Below are 18,046 nucleotides of genomic sequence, written 5' to 3' on the forward strand. Positions count from 1 at the left end.
GTTAAATTAATAACCAATTTTTTTTAATTTTTTTTTAGCGCAGCTGCCCCACTGGGCATTACTACAGCTTAATGTAAGCCTGATAACACTTTTTTTTTTTTTAAACAAGAATTGTTTTGTTTTTTAAAGACAAAGGAAAACCATACACATATAAAATATTACAAGTAAAAACAGAACAAACAACAAGGATATAACACACACACACACACATTATATATATATATATATATATATATATATATATATATATATATATATATATATATATATATATATATATATATACACATATATACATACACAAACAGGGTGTGTTCCAATCGCAAATTTATGGGACACAAACAGATGACACTTCTTCTACGGTGCATTGTAAGAGACAAACACACTAGCCTGTGTTTGCTAAAAGGGCATCATATCCAGTCACTAGATGGGGTGAACATTGAAGGGTCTCACTCTTAGACGGTCTTCAATCTGCACTTTGTACCAGAAGGAGACCACCTTTTAAGTGGACTTAAATTAGAGATAAACACACTGCCGTCAGGGAAACTAATCTTTGGGGTTTTTGTTTTCAAACACCTGACAGATCAAAACTAGAAAAATCAGTACTGCAGTCCCTTAGGGCATTTGACAAACTACAAACCTTGATAAACTGGTATTACTGTGCTCTGTGCTTTTGCACAGACTGATAGAACGTGTAGAGTCAAGCAAAGAGGTGGCAACTTAAAAACATGTGACATAGTAAGAAGTGTGTTGGGACTGTAAGTCGAAGCAGACAGAGGGTATTCATTGTTAATCTTATAAACAAGAGTGTGGGAAGTGGCGACAGGAGTCTATGGTGTTGTCTTCTATCAATGTGATAGGACGGGGCATGGAGGGAATAATATTATTCACTCTCCCTATGGTACAGGTATCCATTCCACATACTTTTTTCCATTTTTACCAAAATTTTGTTCACCAATCTAGACACAGAAATTACTCAAGGGAAACAAAAAAAAAAAAAAAATACAAATTTAAGTTGTTGCAGAGCCCCACCACATGGCTTGATGAAAATCTACCAACCTGGTGTTTTTTTCTGCGCATGATAAATTGACTGGAGATCCAGATGACAATGCCAAATGCAGCGCATGAATAGATGTAAAACCTGTTCAGCCACAATAGCATCAAATGTGTATGGAGAAAACCCCACGTACCTGCAGTTCCATCTAAAAAGACAGGAGGGTTAAATGCTTAAATGAACATTAAAACCATTAAGGAATTACATCTGATGTCCTCTCTCTGCCTCCCTGTAAAACTCCCTTACAGTACATTGTCCATGGATTGCACTTGCGACTTAAGACAGTTAGGGGAAGAGCCAATTCTGCGTGAGGCGTCTCCGGAATGTCCACAGGCACCTTGTGTCTGAGATTTTACAGGAATCTCTGCTCATATTTTCTCACACCCCATAGGGGTGCGCACAAAAATGAATAGAGAGTAATACAGCAATAGCCGCCAATAGGTCCAGTTGAAAACCGAGGGAGTGTTCAGCTGCACCTTTTGCAGAATCCAATCTCCCCCTTACTGTTTACTGGGAGGCAAGAGCAGCTACTTCCCGACTTTCCATATGTTTCCCTAGATATATCTCATGATTAGCTCAATATAAGTTGTTTTTTGGAGGTCTCAAACACTGATGGGGAAAAACAAAAAAGACAGAAAAAAAAAAGGTTTTGTTGGGGACCAAATCACTGACTCAATAAAACGTATGTAACCCCTGATTAAAAAGGCAGTTGCTAGTTTTTACACTATATACATCTATAATATATACACATTTGCTGTAAACAGAGCCACCACTGCAGTTAAAAATAAAATCATACATTAGAATATTACCATATTCTATTAATACATTTCCTATGTACAGTATCTATTCATATAATTTGTTCCTACTGTAGATAATACAAGACCAATTACCAATTGAGGTCATGGAAACCTGTAAACATTAATATTCCTATTTTTAAACAGGGAATACAGTATTTTATACGTTGAAAATAGAAAATGTAACTTTGAAAAATATCTTTAGAAATAAATGCAATATACAGTATCAAGCTACTAGGTCAAATCGTAGCCAACTTGCAACAAAACACTGCATTAGCGAGTAAGTAAAGCCACTATTTGACATTAATATATAATTATATTAAAGGCTGTATGTTATGGAGTTGAATAATACGCATGAAATAAATGAAGTGTTAATACTTAACATAAGTGGACCACAGTCCAACATGCTATATTCTGCAGCAGGTTGCCTGGAGGGGTGGGATGATTCTCTTAACCAAGTAGACATTGAGTGACTGACACATTGACGGACTTCATATGCCAAAATTCTCTGTGGACTGGGAGATTCATGCACACAGGCAGTCTAGTAATGTCACAGAAACAGAAATGGCTGCGGTCTCATCTTTTTACGTTTGTTCACATTTCATTAGGACCCGGTCCTAAAATTGTTGGAGGTATTTGCAGTAGTTACACTACTGCGAAAAATCTAATGTGGGGATTTAGTGGTCCCTTTAATTTCCCTTAAGTGCAAGTTGAAAGTGAATATATTATATAGCCAGAGATTTAGCTGTGAAATGGGTTGTACCAGCAAAAAGTAAAACTGCCAACTCTCCATTTATTTATTTTTTATATTTAAAACACAGATGAGCTCAAAAGATGCGTGTGTATAAAAATCACACTTTTAGCATTCACTTGTCATAAAGGAGCTAAAGCGCACACAGGGCAAATACATAACACAAGCAGATAAACTGAATCTGCATCCATTCAGAAAAGGTCAGGGATCACTCGGTTACAGCCCGCTTCTTCGTTTTACATACTAACAACATAAAACGTTCTTCGCAATGATTTTCCAAATCATTTTAGTGGTTTCAGATTACTTCATTTACAATGTAATTGTATATGCGATTTCAATACTTCCAACAGCGTTACTAGTTTTTCCAAAAGGGCTCAGGAAGTGGAGGTTATTCTTTCAAAATGACGTACAACTATTCATGTGAAAATACTGAAGTTAATCCTTTTTTTGTGATGGACTGCCGCTGAGCATTGTTGATTGCAAAAAATAAAATTATGAAATACTCCATGCTAGCCATTATAATGCGTAGGTTCCATTTCTAGATTAGGTACAAAAGTTGGACACAGCTCCTTTTCTCGCTATATGCCCGAGTGACTTCCCAAGCTTTCTCTGGAAAACAATCATATCAGTATGGGTGGGAAACTAGGCTGCCAGAGTAATTTTTCCCTTCAATCTTCCATGGCAGCCACTACATTGAGCAAGCAATACAGTACTGAAAGCTACAAACAGATTAGAAATGAATGCTGCTAAAATCATGTGTTTACTCAGTAGCTGTTGTGAGAACAAGTCTCACAACAGCCACTGAGTCAACAGAAGACAAGACTTCTGTTCTAATCTTCTGTGCTCTTCATCTGTCATAAGCTTCGGCTGAAACTATCATGACTCTGTAAACTCTATGGAGATCCTGATCGTGAGTGCGTACACACTGCAGAAACGTCATTGTTATATTGCTTAACGAGATTTTCAAGTCACTTTGAAAATTTCGATCAATGATTTCATGTGCTTTGGAACAATAATCATTCCAGGGCACACAATACTGTAATATTGGGCCAGTCGTTTATCATCTGACTGGCACCATAATCTTCTGAAAACACTGTAGTGTGTACCTAGACTTAGTTATCTAGATCAACAGGTAATCTAGGAGGTACTTAGGTTAGAACTTCCAGATTATGTGCAATGTGTCTCCACAGTACTATACTGCCTGAAATAGCATTGGAAAATGTATCAAAATGTATCAGACTCAGATATTGTAATGCTGCAGATACAATGTGTCAAATGTCTTAATGTTTCACACAAGCGTGAATTGTTATTCGCTTATGCAATATTGTAACCCTTTGCTAAGTGTATCCAGCCAAATAGCTAATTCAGTCAAGCCATTCTACTGTATAATCAAGGTAACAGAGACAGCATGTCTAACAGTTAAATAATTGTCCAATGTAGTGTCCACTGATGGACCCGTTATGAAAGGAGGAGGATTTGGACATCTTGACCCTACTCCCTGTGTAAACAGCCAAGAATATAAGAACAGCAGCATTAATTCTATCTTTGAGGATCCTGGTTTATGTAACACCAGCACAAAGGACTCTGGGCCAGGCACTGTGTGCAGCCGGAGGAAACCCTACGTGGACAGGGTCTGTGAGCCAGTATTCCAGGCTGGATGACACAGAAACGGCTAGCTAAACAGTAGTGGCAATACTGTGGGAGGATAATTCTCTGAACTATACTGAGATTGTTACTCTGAAGTGCTGACTGCAAGACGCTGCTTGACGGTACATGCTACCATTTACCCTGTACCTTGTCAATGTCATATGGTGTTATGCTGTTGCAATAAAGCCTTATTTTGGATATAGTCTGTTCTGCCCAAGTGAATTGAATGCCCCAGAGAGTAACCACTGTTCCAGCTAAGGGTGGTTTCCTCACAGCTATGTTTACTGGACATTTCAAGGGCAGGCAGGGATCCAACAGCACGCTTTGCCTGTTTATTGACCTCGTGTACCTCTACTGCCCTCTGATCCGGTCTGACAGTTGACTATTCTCTATTGTTTTCTGTCTGTCTTTAATTTTAATCTCTAATTTTAAGGGTCTATGGATAGGAGAAAATCCCCTATGTTGATAGAAAAAAAAAAGGACACAATTCACAGATTCTAGGCAAAGATACCTGGTACAGACAAACTAGTTGAGCCTTTTCAAATCTAGAAAGGCACATGATGATTTCCTGATGAGGAAGAGTCTGGAATAGAAGCCACACGTGCGTACTTGGCCTACAAGAGTAAAAACAAATTGCACTATCCTCTCTTATGGTTGGCAGACAGTTCTGTAAAGCTATCACTGCTATTAGGATTAGCAGAGTCCTGGATTATACAAAGAAGTTCCACTTGGGATACTGATTGAACTTTGTCTTGTTACCATTTGTTACAATTTCCAACACCCATTGATCTGTGATAGAGTAGCTCTGTATTTCTGTGTATTGTGCAATTCCGCCCCCTGCAAGTGTTAAGGAGTTCTGATACTGTCAATAGTCACTGTGGAGTCTTCAGATTGCTCTCCCTTCTTTAATTAAGAATGCCCGAAAAGAATGTTTGGGTGCAGCAGGGAAATGTTGCCTGATGTATGGTTTACCTGGCCTATAACTATTCACTTCTTTGAACTGCTGAGAAGACGAGGAAGAAGAGAGGTATTTTGCCCATCGATCTTGTGGCAAGCTGTTAGATTTAACACCAGAAGACTTGTGTATTATGTTGTCTAATTTATCACCAAGGAAAAGGGACACTTCAAATAGATGATTAGCTGGACTATTTTTTGACTGAGCATCTGCTACCCTAAGTCGCAACAAAGGGCTCTCCTAGACACTGATGCAGATGCCATTGACCTTGCTGAAAAAGCAGTGGGTTCCAAAGAGGCTACTAAAGCTATAGTCACTTTTAATTTTAAATGTGGTTCCAGATGAAAGATGAACCTTTTTCAAAGACCTTTCTTCTTTCCTGCCAATAGGATCACAATGAACTGCAATATTCTAGTAGAATGATTGTTCTAGGTGATATTCTAGCTATAGCTGCATCTACTTTGGACTCGAGCTCTATTTCGGAGTTTCTTCAACCCCAAATGGATACACCCGCTTTAGTGTTCTTTAATTAGACTGACACCTGGGTAAATGCCTTATAAAAGGACTCTCTCCCTACTTGATGAACAGGGAAAACTCTTTTTTCTAATATGTGCCTAAAAAAAAGCTCTGAGCTGTAGTGGAAACTGAAGTTTCACTCATTCCCATAGACATACATATATATTCCAACAAGCTTTCCACATTATCCAGATTAAAGAGCCTAGGTGTTTCTTTAAGTTATGCTGATTGATCGCTAGAAGAATGTTTCAATATTCCTGGAGAATCCTACTCTGAATGTGTATCTTCCATATCTATATTTTTCATAGATCTGGTTCGTTTAACTTCTTGCAATGTATATGTGGCTGGATCACTTATAAATAACATTGTATAAAAATATTAAAATTATTAGCGCAGTATGCCAATTTAGATCAATTAAAAGTACCGATTTTGATACGTGTTATATTTGTGTATTAGGAATGTACTGTAGCCATGGTGGAGAAATGTCTTTGTCTAAGAAAGGAGGAAAGAACATCCTAAATTAAGTTAATTAATTATTTTCATCCCATAAGTGACAAACACCTGCTTTGGCCTGGAGACCAGGCAGGGGGTCGTTACCTGTTAGCATGCTTTGTTAGAGACAGGAAACAACAAAACAGACAGCAAATTGAGGAAATCAGGTTGGTATGAAATTTAAACAGTGTTAGATGCAAGATTAGATTATATCCTGATGTTAAATTATCTAATGTGATATAAAATGTGTCGGTGCCAGCTTGAATCAGGGGGGCTGGATTACCTCCTACCAGGATATGTGTGCAAATCTGTATAAAAGGAGGACTGTTTGACCATGTAATGTATCAGTTTCCATCTGACTTCTGGATGATCACCAGTACCACAAACTGGTGTGCAAAAGTCCTTGTCAGGACTCTTGAGCAATAAACCATCACTACTTGAAGATTCTGCCTGCGACTATTAACTGCTGTATCCTGTGACCAACAGATAAGAGCTTACACTCTAATCCATTCCCCGGCTGTCCTGTGTTGAACCCAACTCTGCCCGCTACCCAGCAATCCTAATCCATAGTAAGCAGTTAGGAGGTACTAGCCAGCTCACAGCAAAGAGGCATTACAGCCGCTACACCAGCTACCCCAGAAGTAAGCGGTTCTGACACCGCAAAGGAGCCCAGTTGTGGCAACCGAATTCTCCTACAACTAGTGTGCAGTTGGCATTCACAGTCTGCGAGTGTCTGGTGGCAAGGTGACACCAGTGGGAGTGGTAACGAACAGTGAGAAAGAAACCAAGATAAACTGTGCAGGAAGGAAAACCCTCCTTTCCCCATACAGACTAGATGGCAAAGTAAGCCCATCCGGTCACAGTATACAAATCCCCATAGTTTCATCCATGCAATAAGCTCCATAAATTCTTCAGGAGGCTGTTACCTTGGTTTTGAGAATTGATTATAGCACAAAACACAGCTTGAAATTCTGCAATAAAAGTTTGATTACAGGCTGCACAAATCCTGTGTGTTTTGTTTTCAAAATTATATGCCCTTACCAATGCTGCTCCTTAATGTAGCACCTCATGAGTCGCTAACTCTTTTACATCTTAACCCATAAGGGGTGTGCCGCCTCTTACAGGAAAAAATAAACTTCTACCTAACTGACCTGTCTAGCTAGAAAAAGATTATATATGCTCTCTGAAGGAGCGTTTTTGTTTTTTAACCTGTCTCTAGCTAAACAAAAAACTGAAGCAAACCCATAGTAAAAGCTGCCACAGAGAAGTGAAGGGGAGACACAGCTTAGTGGGGAGCTGCTGGAGTGAGAAGCATATCATCTTTAGCTTAGCACTTGCAGAAAGGTTCCATTGCAGCGTTCAGGGGCCATGAGTTAGCACAGCAACATAATGCGGACTCCATTCTTTAGTGTCAGTTTGTAAGGTGTTGCAGGAGGGTGGAGGGAGTTAAGGAACTCCACAGGGTAGCGAACAGAGTCTTCAGCATTTTCTTTGCACTGTCCACTAAAGATGGGTACACACTACAGAAATTTCGACCAACTTTTTATGCCGAGCGATTTTACATGCGACCGATGGTCCGATCGCTTGGTCCATGGACTGCATACACACTAGCCATGTTTAGGACGATAAAGGGAAGAGCGGACGTCCCTTTAGCGACTTTTTACAGCAATGTTGTTGTGAGCAATGACTAATTTCGTACTCACTGTTGTGGATCGGTCGGAAGTTTATACACACTACACAGCGGAAACGAGATTGGAACGAAAATATTAAACGGTACGACCAACCAAATGAGGCGATAATCGTCCATTTGGGCAGACTTTCGACCATCATGTCACTGCACACACTGACCCGACTTTTGAACGAGCGGTCGTATGTCAGCTGTTTGAGCCGATTATTCACTGGGAGGTTTCCATTTACAATGAAGGTTTTAAACCAGTGGTTCCCAAACTTTTGCAGTTCGCGGCACCCTTAGAGTCTCCATAATTTTTTTCAAGGCACCACTCCAAAATAATAAATCGAGCAGTCTCGTTTTATAAGCAGTCAAAAAAACTTAATAAGTATTTAGGTCAGGACAGAGATACTTACTTAGTTGTATGCAAAAATAATACACATAAATCCAAGGGAAAAGAATATTTTTATATATATTTTTTTCAATTATATTTCTGTCAAAGAATAATTTACAGCTAACTCACACTGTGCCCCCTCTGCATCTCCATATACTCTGTGCCCCCTCTGCCCTTTGCATCCGCATCCTTTCAGCCCCCTCTGCATCCACGCTCTGCCCCCTCTGCATCTGCATCGCGCTGTTCCCCCTCGCTCTGCCCTGTGCTCCCTCGCTTTGCCCCCTCTGCATCCGCGCTGTGCCTGTTCGCTCTGCCCCCTCGCTCTGCCCCTCTGTATCCCACCGTGGACAGGAAAAGAAAAAAAAAAAAAGAAAAAAACTTACCAATCCGGCAGCGCCCGGGACCCAGCATCCTCTCTCCTGCCACTTCTCACTGAATATGTCCGGCGTGATGATGTCACGCCCGGCATTCAGTGAGAAGGGAGGAGGTTGCTGGGTCCCGGGCACCACCGGATTGGCAAGTTGTTGTTTTTTTTTGGGGGGGGGTTTTCTTCTAATTCCTGGGCACGGCAACCCTGTGACAGCGCCACGGCAACCCTGGGAGCCACGGCGCACAGTTTGGGAACCTAGGGGCATATTCAATTACGATTCCGGTCAATAACGTGGATTTTCGTTCGCAGCCCATAGGGTTGCGTACGAAAATCCGCGTTATTGCGGTACCGTAATACCGGCAATAGTGCACACTTTCCGCGGTAACGCGCATTACCGGAACCCTAATTGAATATGCCCCCTGGGTTTTAAACAATATTTTCACACACACCACAAATATGTGTATTGATACTTTTAACATTTAGGTTAAAATAAGCTTACCTTAGACTTGTGATGTCATATCAGCAGTCACAGCAATAAACAATGTGGTTGTATTAGGATAAATAGCTTACACCAATATATATATATATATATATATATATATAAAATGAAAAAGGTCTTGTTGATATCTCCAATAGTATAGTTACTTGTTAAATATATGGAAGAGACTCTGGGCAGTTCTCCCAGCACATTTTAATCAGATCACATATTAGCTCGGTACAAGTTGATTTTAAATTTCCCAATTCAAGTCTCAGCTCAAACTCACTGCCCGATGTGTGATCTGAATGGAAAGCACAGGCAGTGCTGACCAGACTGGAACCCATAATAATTAACAAGTGTCGCTTTGGGCCTAGGGGGAAAAAAGGTTTCTAGAAACAAAGATAAATGTCTAATATTAAACATGACACTTAGGGGACATATTTATTATGAACCACATTTTAAACACAATTCATTTTATTCCTCTTTGGTAGCTAACACAAAGTGGCCACCTTTGCTATAGTGACTGGAGGGGAGAACAGGTAAGTTGCGGTCATGAATCCAAAGAATCCTCTACCACAATGCTCTCCCCCATAGGATTCAAATATTTGATTTTCAAAACTTGTTCAATGGTGTAAAATAGCAGAAACCTATGTGCACTGCTTTTGCATTCAAAGAAACAGGAACAGCAGCAGATATCCCCAATGCAGTTAACTGCTATTTAAGGGGGATTCTAATAAAAATGTGATTGATAAATAGGCTCTATGGTGTAACAGAACTCAAATGATCAATTTGGTCCAGAGTGTTGTAATAACTTGGGACACTAAACTTAATTTTTACTCAGGTAGGGGTGCCTAGTCATTTTGCTGTAGGAGGCAGTAACTGAAATTACACTTCTTCAATAGAGCACAATAAAAGTTGTGACTTTTAAATGACTTATGTACAAAAATTATAATTATTTAAACTTTGCTAAATAGCTCAACAACGCAAACACCACTAGTTTAAAGAAATCAATCAAGAAAATTAGTAGCTTTAAAACACTTTCCGACTTAATGCGCAAAAGGGGCCTTATTACAGGTACAGCACTCTTACTGCCGTATGTATACACAGGTAGACATGATTGACAATCAAGGCCTCGTGTTCTTGTACATACCCTCTTCATGCTGAGCGATCACAAGAGCCACTGGAAGTAGCAGCAACGATATCGGAGATATCCACTCCATCTCTAACTAAACACCTCCAACCACAGACACACCAACCTACAAACAAGCTCCCACAGTCATGCCACACTGGGGGGCGCCATATTTGCTTCTACACGTACAATTTTTTTTTTTTTTTTTTTTTCAAAATCAACTTTATTAAATACGTTTCAAGACGTAACAGGCGATCTCTCCGCCAGTAAACATTAATTATGCGCATGCGCTGATCGGTGGGTGCGCGTGGATCTTGCACGCTGTTACTGAGTCTTCGGTTTATTAGGGCCTCAGACTGCGCACGGGTTAAAGCTACAGTTTAGTGGAGAGGAGAGCGGGGTCACCAAACATGTCCATCTTCACCCCCACCAACCAGATCCGCCTCACTAATGTGGCTGTCGTACGGATGAAGAAGGGAGGCAAGAGGTTTGAAATTGCCTGCTACAAGAATAAGGTTATGAGTTGGCGAAGCGGGACGTAAGTATGTGGTGCTCGGTCACTATATCAGGGTGATGAATTGTACAGACTGAACACATGACGCCATTACCTTGGTGTGGGCGTGGCATGCAGTGTGACAGCGAGACTAGAAACGCAAACATGGAGTCACGTGTTAGAAGGGCATCTTGTGCCCCCTGAGCTCACAGTGGTCCTCAAAGCTCTGCACCCATCTGTGGCTCTACAGCTCTATTGGTTCTGCTTGTTAGTGCCACAGTAGATGGATTATGGGTGGACAGGGCATGCAGAGACATGTTTCACTGCAGCAGCTGAGAGCCATACGTTGAAGTTGTTGGACAATATTGTTATACATATGACAAATATGTGACCAGTGTTCATTTTTACATTTCCTAATGTCATCAGCAGTTACAGCAGAAAAGAATGTGAATGGATGTTTGGGCAGCACAGTGACACAGTGGTTAGCACTTCTGCCTTACAGCACTGAGGTCATGAGTTCAATTCCCAACCATGGCCTTATCTGTGTGGAGTTTGCATGTTCTCCCCGTGTTTGCGTGGGTTTCCTCCGGGTGTGCCGGTTTTCTCCCACACTCCAAAAACATACTGGTAGGTTAATTGGCTGCTAACAAATTCACCCTAGTCTGCCTGTGTCTGTCTGCCTGTGTCTGTGTGTGTGTTAGGGAATTTAGACTGTAAGCTCCAATGGGGCAGGAACTGATGTGAGTGAGTTCTCTGTACGCTGCGGAATTAGTTGCACTATATAAATAAATAGTGATGATGATATACAGCTCACAGTGATCCTTAATATTTGATTAGTACACTTCTAAATACTCGATTTAGATTTTATGGTATGTTTCCCATTCATTTTATTTAATTGTAGGGTTTATAATCTTCCAGGAAAACTTCAATGATATTTTGTGTGAATATTTTTCTGCGTTATGCCTCAATGTTAAATTTCCGCTCTATGATAGATCACTTTCCTTCCCTCTGTTTTATGTAAATTTCAATTAATTTCTAATACTTTTGTTCACTTTTTTTTTTTTTAAACTTAATTTTTTGTTTAAGAAGAACAAGTGTCTGGCACTAATATTTTTTTAAAGACTACAATCAAATATATTATTTTAAGTTAATTTTTCTTTTCATAGCATGGATTGAGACTGCCTCTGCCTCCAGCAACAAAACCCCTTTCCTTCTCTCTTTTCTTAATAACCATGACCATTGTTCTGGGAGAGCACCCTCATTGAAAATGTTTTGGAATATAAAATAGTATTAGAAGCACTAATAGAGATAATCACTTATATAATGAATCTGGTGTGGAATATGAGCACAGTGTTGCAGGAAATATAAATATCTTTAATGACAATTTGGTCATTGTCATGCAAAGCAACTTCTTATGACAATTATTTAATGTGATTTCCATCTTTGTTTGCAGTGAGAAAGATCTTGATGAAGTGTTACAGACTCACTCTGTATTCATGAATGTGTCTAAAGGCCAGGTTGCTAAGAAAGAGGATCTTCTCAAAGCATTTGGGACAGAAGATCAGACAGAAATCTGCAAACAGGTACTAAGAGAGATACATGCTAGATTGCAGAAAATATTATCACTTCTTTATATAGTGCCACCATGTTAAACAGAGATTTACTTGGATATAATAAATGATTAAGTATTCTGTTTCTGCGCTAATGGAGCTTGCAGTCTACATTGTCTACCTCCTTAACACACATGCGTAGAGAAGACTAAGAAGAAACCAGAGCACCAGGAGGAAACCTTTGCAATCACAGGGAGAACATACAAACTCCACACAGATAGTTTTTGCTCCACTTGGACAAACCTGCAGGATTACTCTTTTTGGAGCTCATGTGAAGCCTTATCCATGGCATTGGGATGGTGTATTATGAAAAGTTTGATGACTTGTACTGGATCTTCAGACATTCCCGCCTGGTAAATCCGTTTAGTGGGTTGCTCAAGGAAGTTAGATTTTGCACATAGCAGGAGTCCCAAAGAAGGGGCTTTCACTGAACTAATAGTGAAGGGGAGATGGGATGTAGTTAATAATTACATTATCATTGACATCTTTCTTAAAACATGTGTAGAGTGTTGCTAATACAGTACAAAAAAGCTTAAATGGTAAAGCATAGTATGTCAGTTAGACCTGTTGTGACACCTCAAATTGTTTGCAAGTGAACAAATAAACCACAGTTGTTAGGGTTCCTGCCTGTTTACCTTCATAATTACTGCATTACCGATGTGCTACTCTTTATCTGCTGTTTCACACATTTTTTTTTTGCCCTCTCTCTACTGGCCACTTACACGTATGGGTAATGTCTGTTGGTACAAATGCCGAAATGGTAATGGTTGAATGTGAGTAATATGCATTTGCTGCCTGCTGTTCTGATTTAAAGATTAGTATTAAAACAGTAGCACCATCTGGGAGTGTAAAATTAATGATTGTATCTAATAACACAATGACAAACACATAAGGTATGCAGTGTTCTCCCCAGAAAATTTTGCCAGCCGGATGGCATTTAGCAGTAGCCAGGTGGAGGCAGTTGTAGTACTGAAAAATGTTGGAGGTTATTGCCCACACCTGCCAGGGCTGGTCAGACTAGTGGTCAGTGCTCTAACACACACTACCGGCTGTAGTGCACACACAGTGCCAGTTCTAATAGAAAAAACAATGGTCTATCCTATTATAATAGGACTCCTTTGGGCTCCAAGTGCCGAGTGGCAAGTGTAAACAGCCGGGTGGAGCACCCGGGAAATAGATGCTGGGGTGAACACTGGTATGTGTCTGTATAATTTTAATATGTTGGGTATGTATGGAAAGGGTGGCATTAAATATTGTGAATAATGGAATTAAAACATTTGAATGCAAATTTTGTGTAGACTATGAATGGTGGTAAGTTTCAGTGACATTATAAAGGGTGGTGTTAGAGAGGGACCATATTATTTTAATGAAAACAAAGCGTAATTTCAAATGGAATGTTAACCAAATGCACAATTAATATACACCAGAAACCAAGTATTATATTTAGAATTATAAAACTAAAATCTTTCCAGAACTATAGACATCATCATTTGTACGAACACAAAATGAAGTGACTGAGCATTTAAGTGGGCACTCTTCATGTTTGTTCCTACAGAAATCTTAACTATAATAAAATGTACCAACAATATAAACCTCAAACCTCATGTTTTATCAGTTATATGCAGGAACCGGGTAATATTTATATAGGGTGCAAATTTTAGATATCTATGAGGATTAACTTGTTATCTTGTGCCTTACCTGAGTAATATTTGCACATTTTGAAGCATAGGATAAATAGAGACTCCTCCAAAATGTGACAGTATTTATATTTACAGATTGTATTGTGTTTGTAGCTCTCCAATAGTGAGGGACATATGCTCAAGAATACTTTAACCTACCTCACCCAATGAATGGTTCTCCCCTTGCTCCTCCATGATATCTTGTTCAGAGGTAACTTAAATAATCTATAACATTTTGTAATATATATATATATATATATATATATATATATATATATATATATATATATATATATATATATCATCACCTGAAATATATGCTTATGACTTTGCTGATGGTTTCATTCTGTCGTGTAGGTAGAGGGCATACTGTGTTCAGATACATAGGTTTACCCATAGTGTGTATGGAGAGCAAAGACTCCTAGCATCATAATGGCAAAAAAGGCTGAGAGCAAGGCAGTCACAGAATTTTTATTGTGACCTTTGCAAATCTACCATTACTGCTTATAAATATGTATATCTTCAGAAAAATGACAAACGTGAGACTCAGTCTAGGTATTAACAAACGTTGGTACATTACAATGGTCACAGAAACCTTTCATGGTCTATGTTAGATTGTGTTTTAATTATGTTATTTTACATGCCATATAATTTGGTGACGGTGGCATATGTTTCTGTAAACATGTTAAAACTGTTATATTTTTGTTTGCAACACAGATTTTGTCAAAGGGGGAGCTGCAGGTGTCTGAAAAAGAACGGAGTACACAGCTAGAACAAATGTTTCGTGATATTGCAACTATTGTGGCAGAGAAGTGTGTAAATCCAGAGACAAAAAGGCCATATACTGTAAACCTCATTGAAAGAGCTATGAAAGATATCCACTATTCAGTGAAAGCTACAAAGAGTACAAAACAACAAGTAAGTTAAAACATCTGAGCAGTCATGTCATGTATTTTCCCATTTGTTCAATGAGATCATAGCAGCGCTGTGGAATTAGTGGCGCTGTATAAATAAATGATGATGATAGCTAGTTTTCCTCCTCACTCCTCCATGACAGTCTTACTATGGGTTTGCTTCTGTTTCGTTTAGCTAAGTCAAACAAAAATGCTGCCCTCAGTGATTATATAAGCCAGCTTTCCCCTTCCTGCACACCTTTCTCTCTAAACAGGTCTGCTAGAGAGAAGTTTTTTTTTGGGGGGTTTTTCTGTAGTATTTGGCATACCTGGATTTCTTCCCTCCACTGAGGTGTGAGCTGTGGTGAGGTTGGCAACCAAGAAATCGCCGCTCCGCTCCCTTCGAGAGCAGCATTGGTGTGATATATTGAAGATTTGAAAATTGCACCTTGGCTTGAGGGAAGCGGCTTCTGCGCATGTGCGCACGCTGCATCCGCAAAATGCACAAGGAAGCAGCCGCATAAGCTCGGGATTGCAGCAAAAAAGCAATCCCCGTTTAGGAGAAAGGCACTGTAATACACTTCAGGCAGTGTAGCAGCCTCATGTTGGTCAGTAAGATGGAGCCTGAGCCTAAACCCAAACCGCTGAAGTACACCCACTCCACATAAGTGGGTGTTTTATTGTATTGATTACTTAGTAATAGTGTTCCCATTTGCCATTATTCTTGCAGAGCCTGGTGAAAACAAAAACAGGACTTACAGGTAACACATTGAAGTGTTTCTTAGTAGGTCTCTGACCTGTTCCCCAAGTAATGAGAGACTGAGCAGCCAGCATTTTAACAGCACCTTACAAGTGCAACTCTTGATTAGTCAGAAACTAGCTAGCTGGTTGAAAGAACCAAAATGGGCCTAATGAATGGAGCCTGCCCTCTTTCTCCATTCATAACCCCAGGGACCCTTACACCGGCTTTTCCTACTGCCTAAAACACTGTGTTTGTTTGGGAAAGCTTCCCAAAGAATCTCCTCGGGGGTTTAAAACACACAAGACAAAAACCTGGCACATGTGTCTTCCTTTAACAATTTTTCCAGTGCTTCTGTCATTACTTATTGTGGCTCTCTTGTGCTGTTTGGTTCAAAACGATCTAATGGTGTTTTCTGCTCTCGCCTTTCTACATACCACTTTTAACACCAAAGGATTGTTGTAGAAATATTAAGATATTCCCTGTGTAACTTTGGCTTTCAGGGCTCCAAATGCAAAAAATAGACAGAACCTGCTTGTCCCAAAGTTTCAGCTTCCTTTTTAAACGCTATTGAGCAATGTTGGATATGATAAATGCACACAAACATGAATGCTGTAGTAGTTACTGAGGATTATTATCTATATCTCACTTTTCCAGGCACTGGAGGTTATTAGGCAACTTAAGGAAACCATGCAGATTGAGCGTGCTCAAATGAGGCTGCGTTTTATCCTACCTGCCAAAGATGGGAAGAGATTGAAGGAAAAACTGAAACCATTGATCAAACTCGTAGAGAGTGAGGATTTTGATCAGGAGCTGGAGATTGTAAGTTAATTCATTTTACTGACTTAACTAAACAGATTTAATTATTTAATTATTCTCAGGCCAACAGCTTCAACTACTTGTGATATAGCAATAGAAGACAAGAGAAAATTGTAAGAGTAAAATTAAAGACTTATTTTGTGATTGATGATATTGATTTTATATGTACAGCTTAAGATGGCCACACAAGTGCTTATACAGTTATTAGCCACAAATTGTAGCATTGCACACAATCGGTCATTCGTGTTTGGACCAAACTTGTGTGTCACAAGCTGTCCCTTTTATCCATCCATTTGAACATCTATGTCCATATTTTTAGACCTGCTGGATTGGATTAACTAAATCTGATATGCTCAATATAAACACTGAAATATGCTGAGGATAAACTTTTAGTGAGATCAACATTTACGTCTGCCTTTAACATTTTTGAGGATATTTATAAAAACTGGTCAAAAGGAAAGGTGTTGCTCATAGCAACCGGTTACATGGGCAATACCACCTTTTTTCTGCACCACTTTTCATAATGTCCCATTCACATTTCTAGGAGACAGTAACTCATTTAAAGCATTGACTGTCAAAATTATATTTGAGCACACCCTGACCTATTAGTCTCTGGTTTTGTGGAATGGAACTGCAAAATAAAGTCTGAATAATGCCAACATTGGGTCAGGTGATTTATGTTTTTGTTTTATTATGGTGCAAGAAGCTTGTTTACATAAGATGAGTGTACTATACTGTTTCTGAGATAAGATGGTTATATTTGTTTGTTGTTTAATTATTAACTTACTACTCTGTATATGCTATCATTAGTCCTGCTTGGACGCACATAAGTCTATCCTGCAATATTTTTGTTTAAGGTGAAATTACACAGAATTATATCACTGTGTTCATTGGAACCTTCTCATACCTAGGGGTAAATGTATGAATCTCTGGAATCTTCATCTCCGGCGTGTTCAGCCTCTTCAGCGCTTAAATTTAAAGCGGCGCTGCATTGTAAAGGGAAACTTCCCTTTACAATGCAGCGCCGCTTTAAATTTAAGCGCCGGAGATGAAGAATCCGGAGATTCATACATTTACCCCCTAATCTGTGTTACTATCTTGCAATGAGAAGATCTGTTTCTTTGCACCCTCTATTATTAGGTGTGCTTGATTGATCCCGGCTGCTTCCGAGAGATTGATGAGGTGATCCGTTGTGAGACCAAAGGAAAAGGCACCCTGGAAGTGCTCAGCTTGAAGGATGTGGAAGAAGGAGATGAGAAGCTAGAATGAGAACACTGACAGCATCATTTGTTCCTACTAGACAAGCTTCTTATTAAAAAAGCTTTTTTGTTTTAACCCCTATTTCGCTGTCGGCCTTTGTGTTGACAACCATTATTTTGTAAGATTGTCTCCACATCCAAACCGCCGTATGAAGACACGGGCCTCAGTGTGTGGAGAAATGAAATAAAATGTATAATATTTTGCAAATTATGTGACAAAATCAAATAACTAAATTAATATTTTACAGTTTCTAGCAACTGTTGTTTTACATCAATTTGCCTCTTTAGTCTTCAAGAACTACAGT

The 18,046-nt window shown here is 39.4% G+C and overlaps 2 protein-coding genes across 3 annotated transcripts in view; one reads left to right on the forward strand and one right to left on the reverse strand.

Moving 5' to 3' along the window:
• The window catches only part of LOC142138382 (S-adenosyl-L-methionine-dependent tRNA 4-demethylwyosine synthase TYW1-like), a 121,776-nt gene extending 111,318 nt beyond the window's left edge, over nucleotides 1-10,458 (reverse strand). For both annotated transcript variants that reach the window (XM_075195025.1, XM_075195024.1), the window contains exons 1-2: nucleotides 10,271-10,458; nucleotides 1,060-1,202 (exon numbers count right to left, since the gene is read on the reverse strand). In XM_075195025.1, coding sequence (XP_075051126.1) covers nucleotides 1,060-1,202; nucleotides 10,271-10,340 — 213 coding nt within the window. In that variant the 5' untranslated portion in view covers nucleotides 10,341-10,458. The remainder of the gene's footprint in view (nucleotides 1-1,059; nucleotides 1,203-10,270) is intronic.
• Nucleotides 10,459-10,514: 56 nt separating this feature from the next.
• Nucleotides 10,515-17,823, forward strand: SBDS (SBDS ribosome maturation factor). The gene is made up of 5 exons (XM_075195027.1): nucleotides 10,515-10,787; nucleotides 12,196-12,325; nucleotides 14,749-14,949; nucleotides 16,321-16,485; nucleotides 17,623-17,823. Exons 1-5 carry the CDS (start codon nucleotides 10,660-10,662, stop codon nucleotides 17,749-17,751), a joined length of 753 nt encoding a protein of 250 aa, XP_075051128.1. The 5' UTR covers nucleotides 10,515-10,659; the 3' UTR covers nucleotides 17,752-17,823.
• Nucleotides 17,824-18,046: the final 223 nt, after the last annotated feature.

The sequence above is a fragment of the Mixophyes fleayi genome, chromosome 2, assembly GCF_038048845.1.
Source record: "Mixophyes fleayi isolate aMixFle1 chromosome 2, aMixFle1.hap1, whole genome shotgun sequence".
NCBI classification, from domain to species: domain Eukaryota; kingdom Metazoa; phylum Chordata; class Amphibia; order Anura; family Limnodynastidae; genus Mixophyes; species Mixophyes fleayi.

What these genes read in the sequence shown, in the direction of transcription:
- SBDS (XM_075195027.1), top strand. Translation starts at nt 10,660, where the DNA reads ATGTCCATCTTCACCCCCACCAACCAGATCCGCCTCACTAATGTGGCT. An exon ending in CAAAGAGTACAAAACAACAA is followed by an intron (nt 14,950 to 16,320) that starts GTAAGTTAAAAC and finishes TCACTTTTCCAG; the next exon opens with GCACTGGAGGTTATTAGGCA. An exon ending in TTGATCAGGAGCTGGAGATT is followed by an intron (nt 16,486 to 17,622) that starts GTAAGTTAATTC and finishes CTCTATTATTAG; the next exon opens with GTGTGCTTGATTGATCCCGG.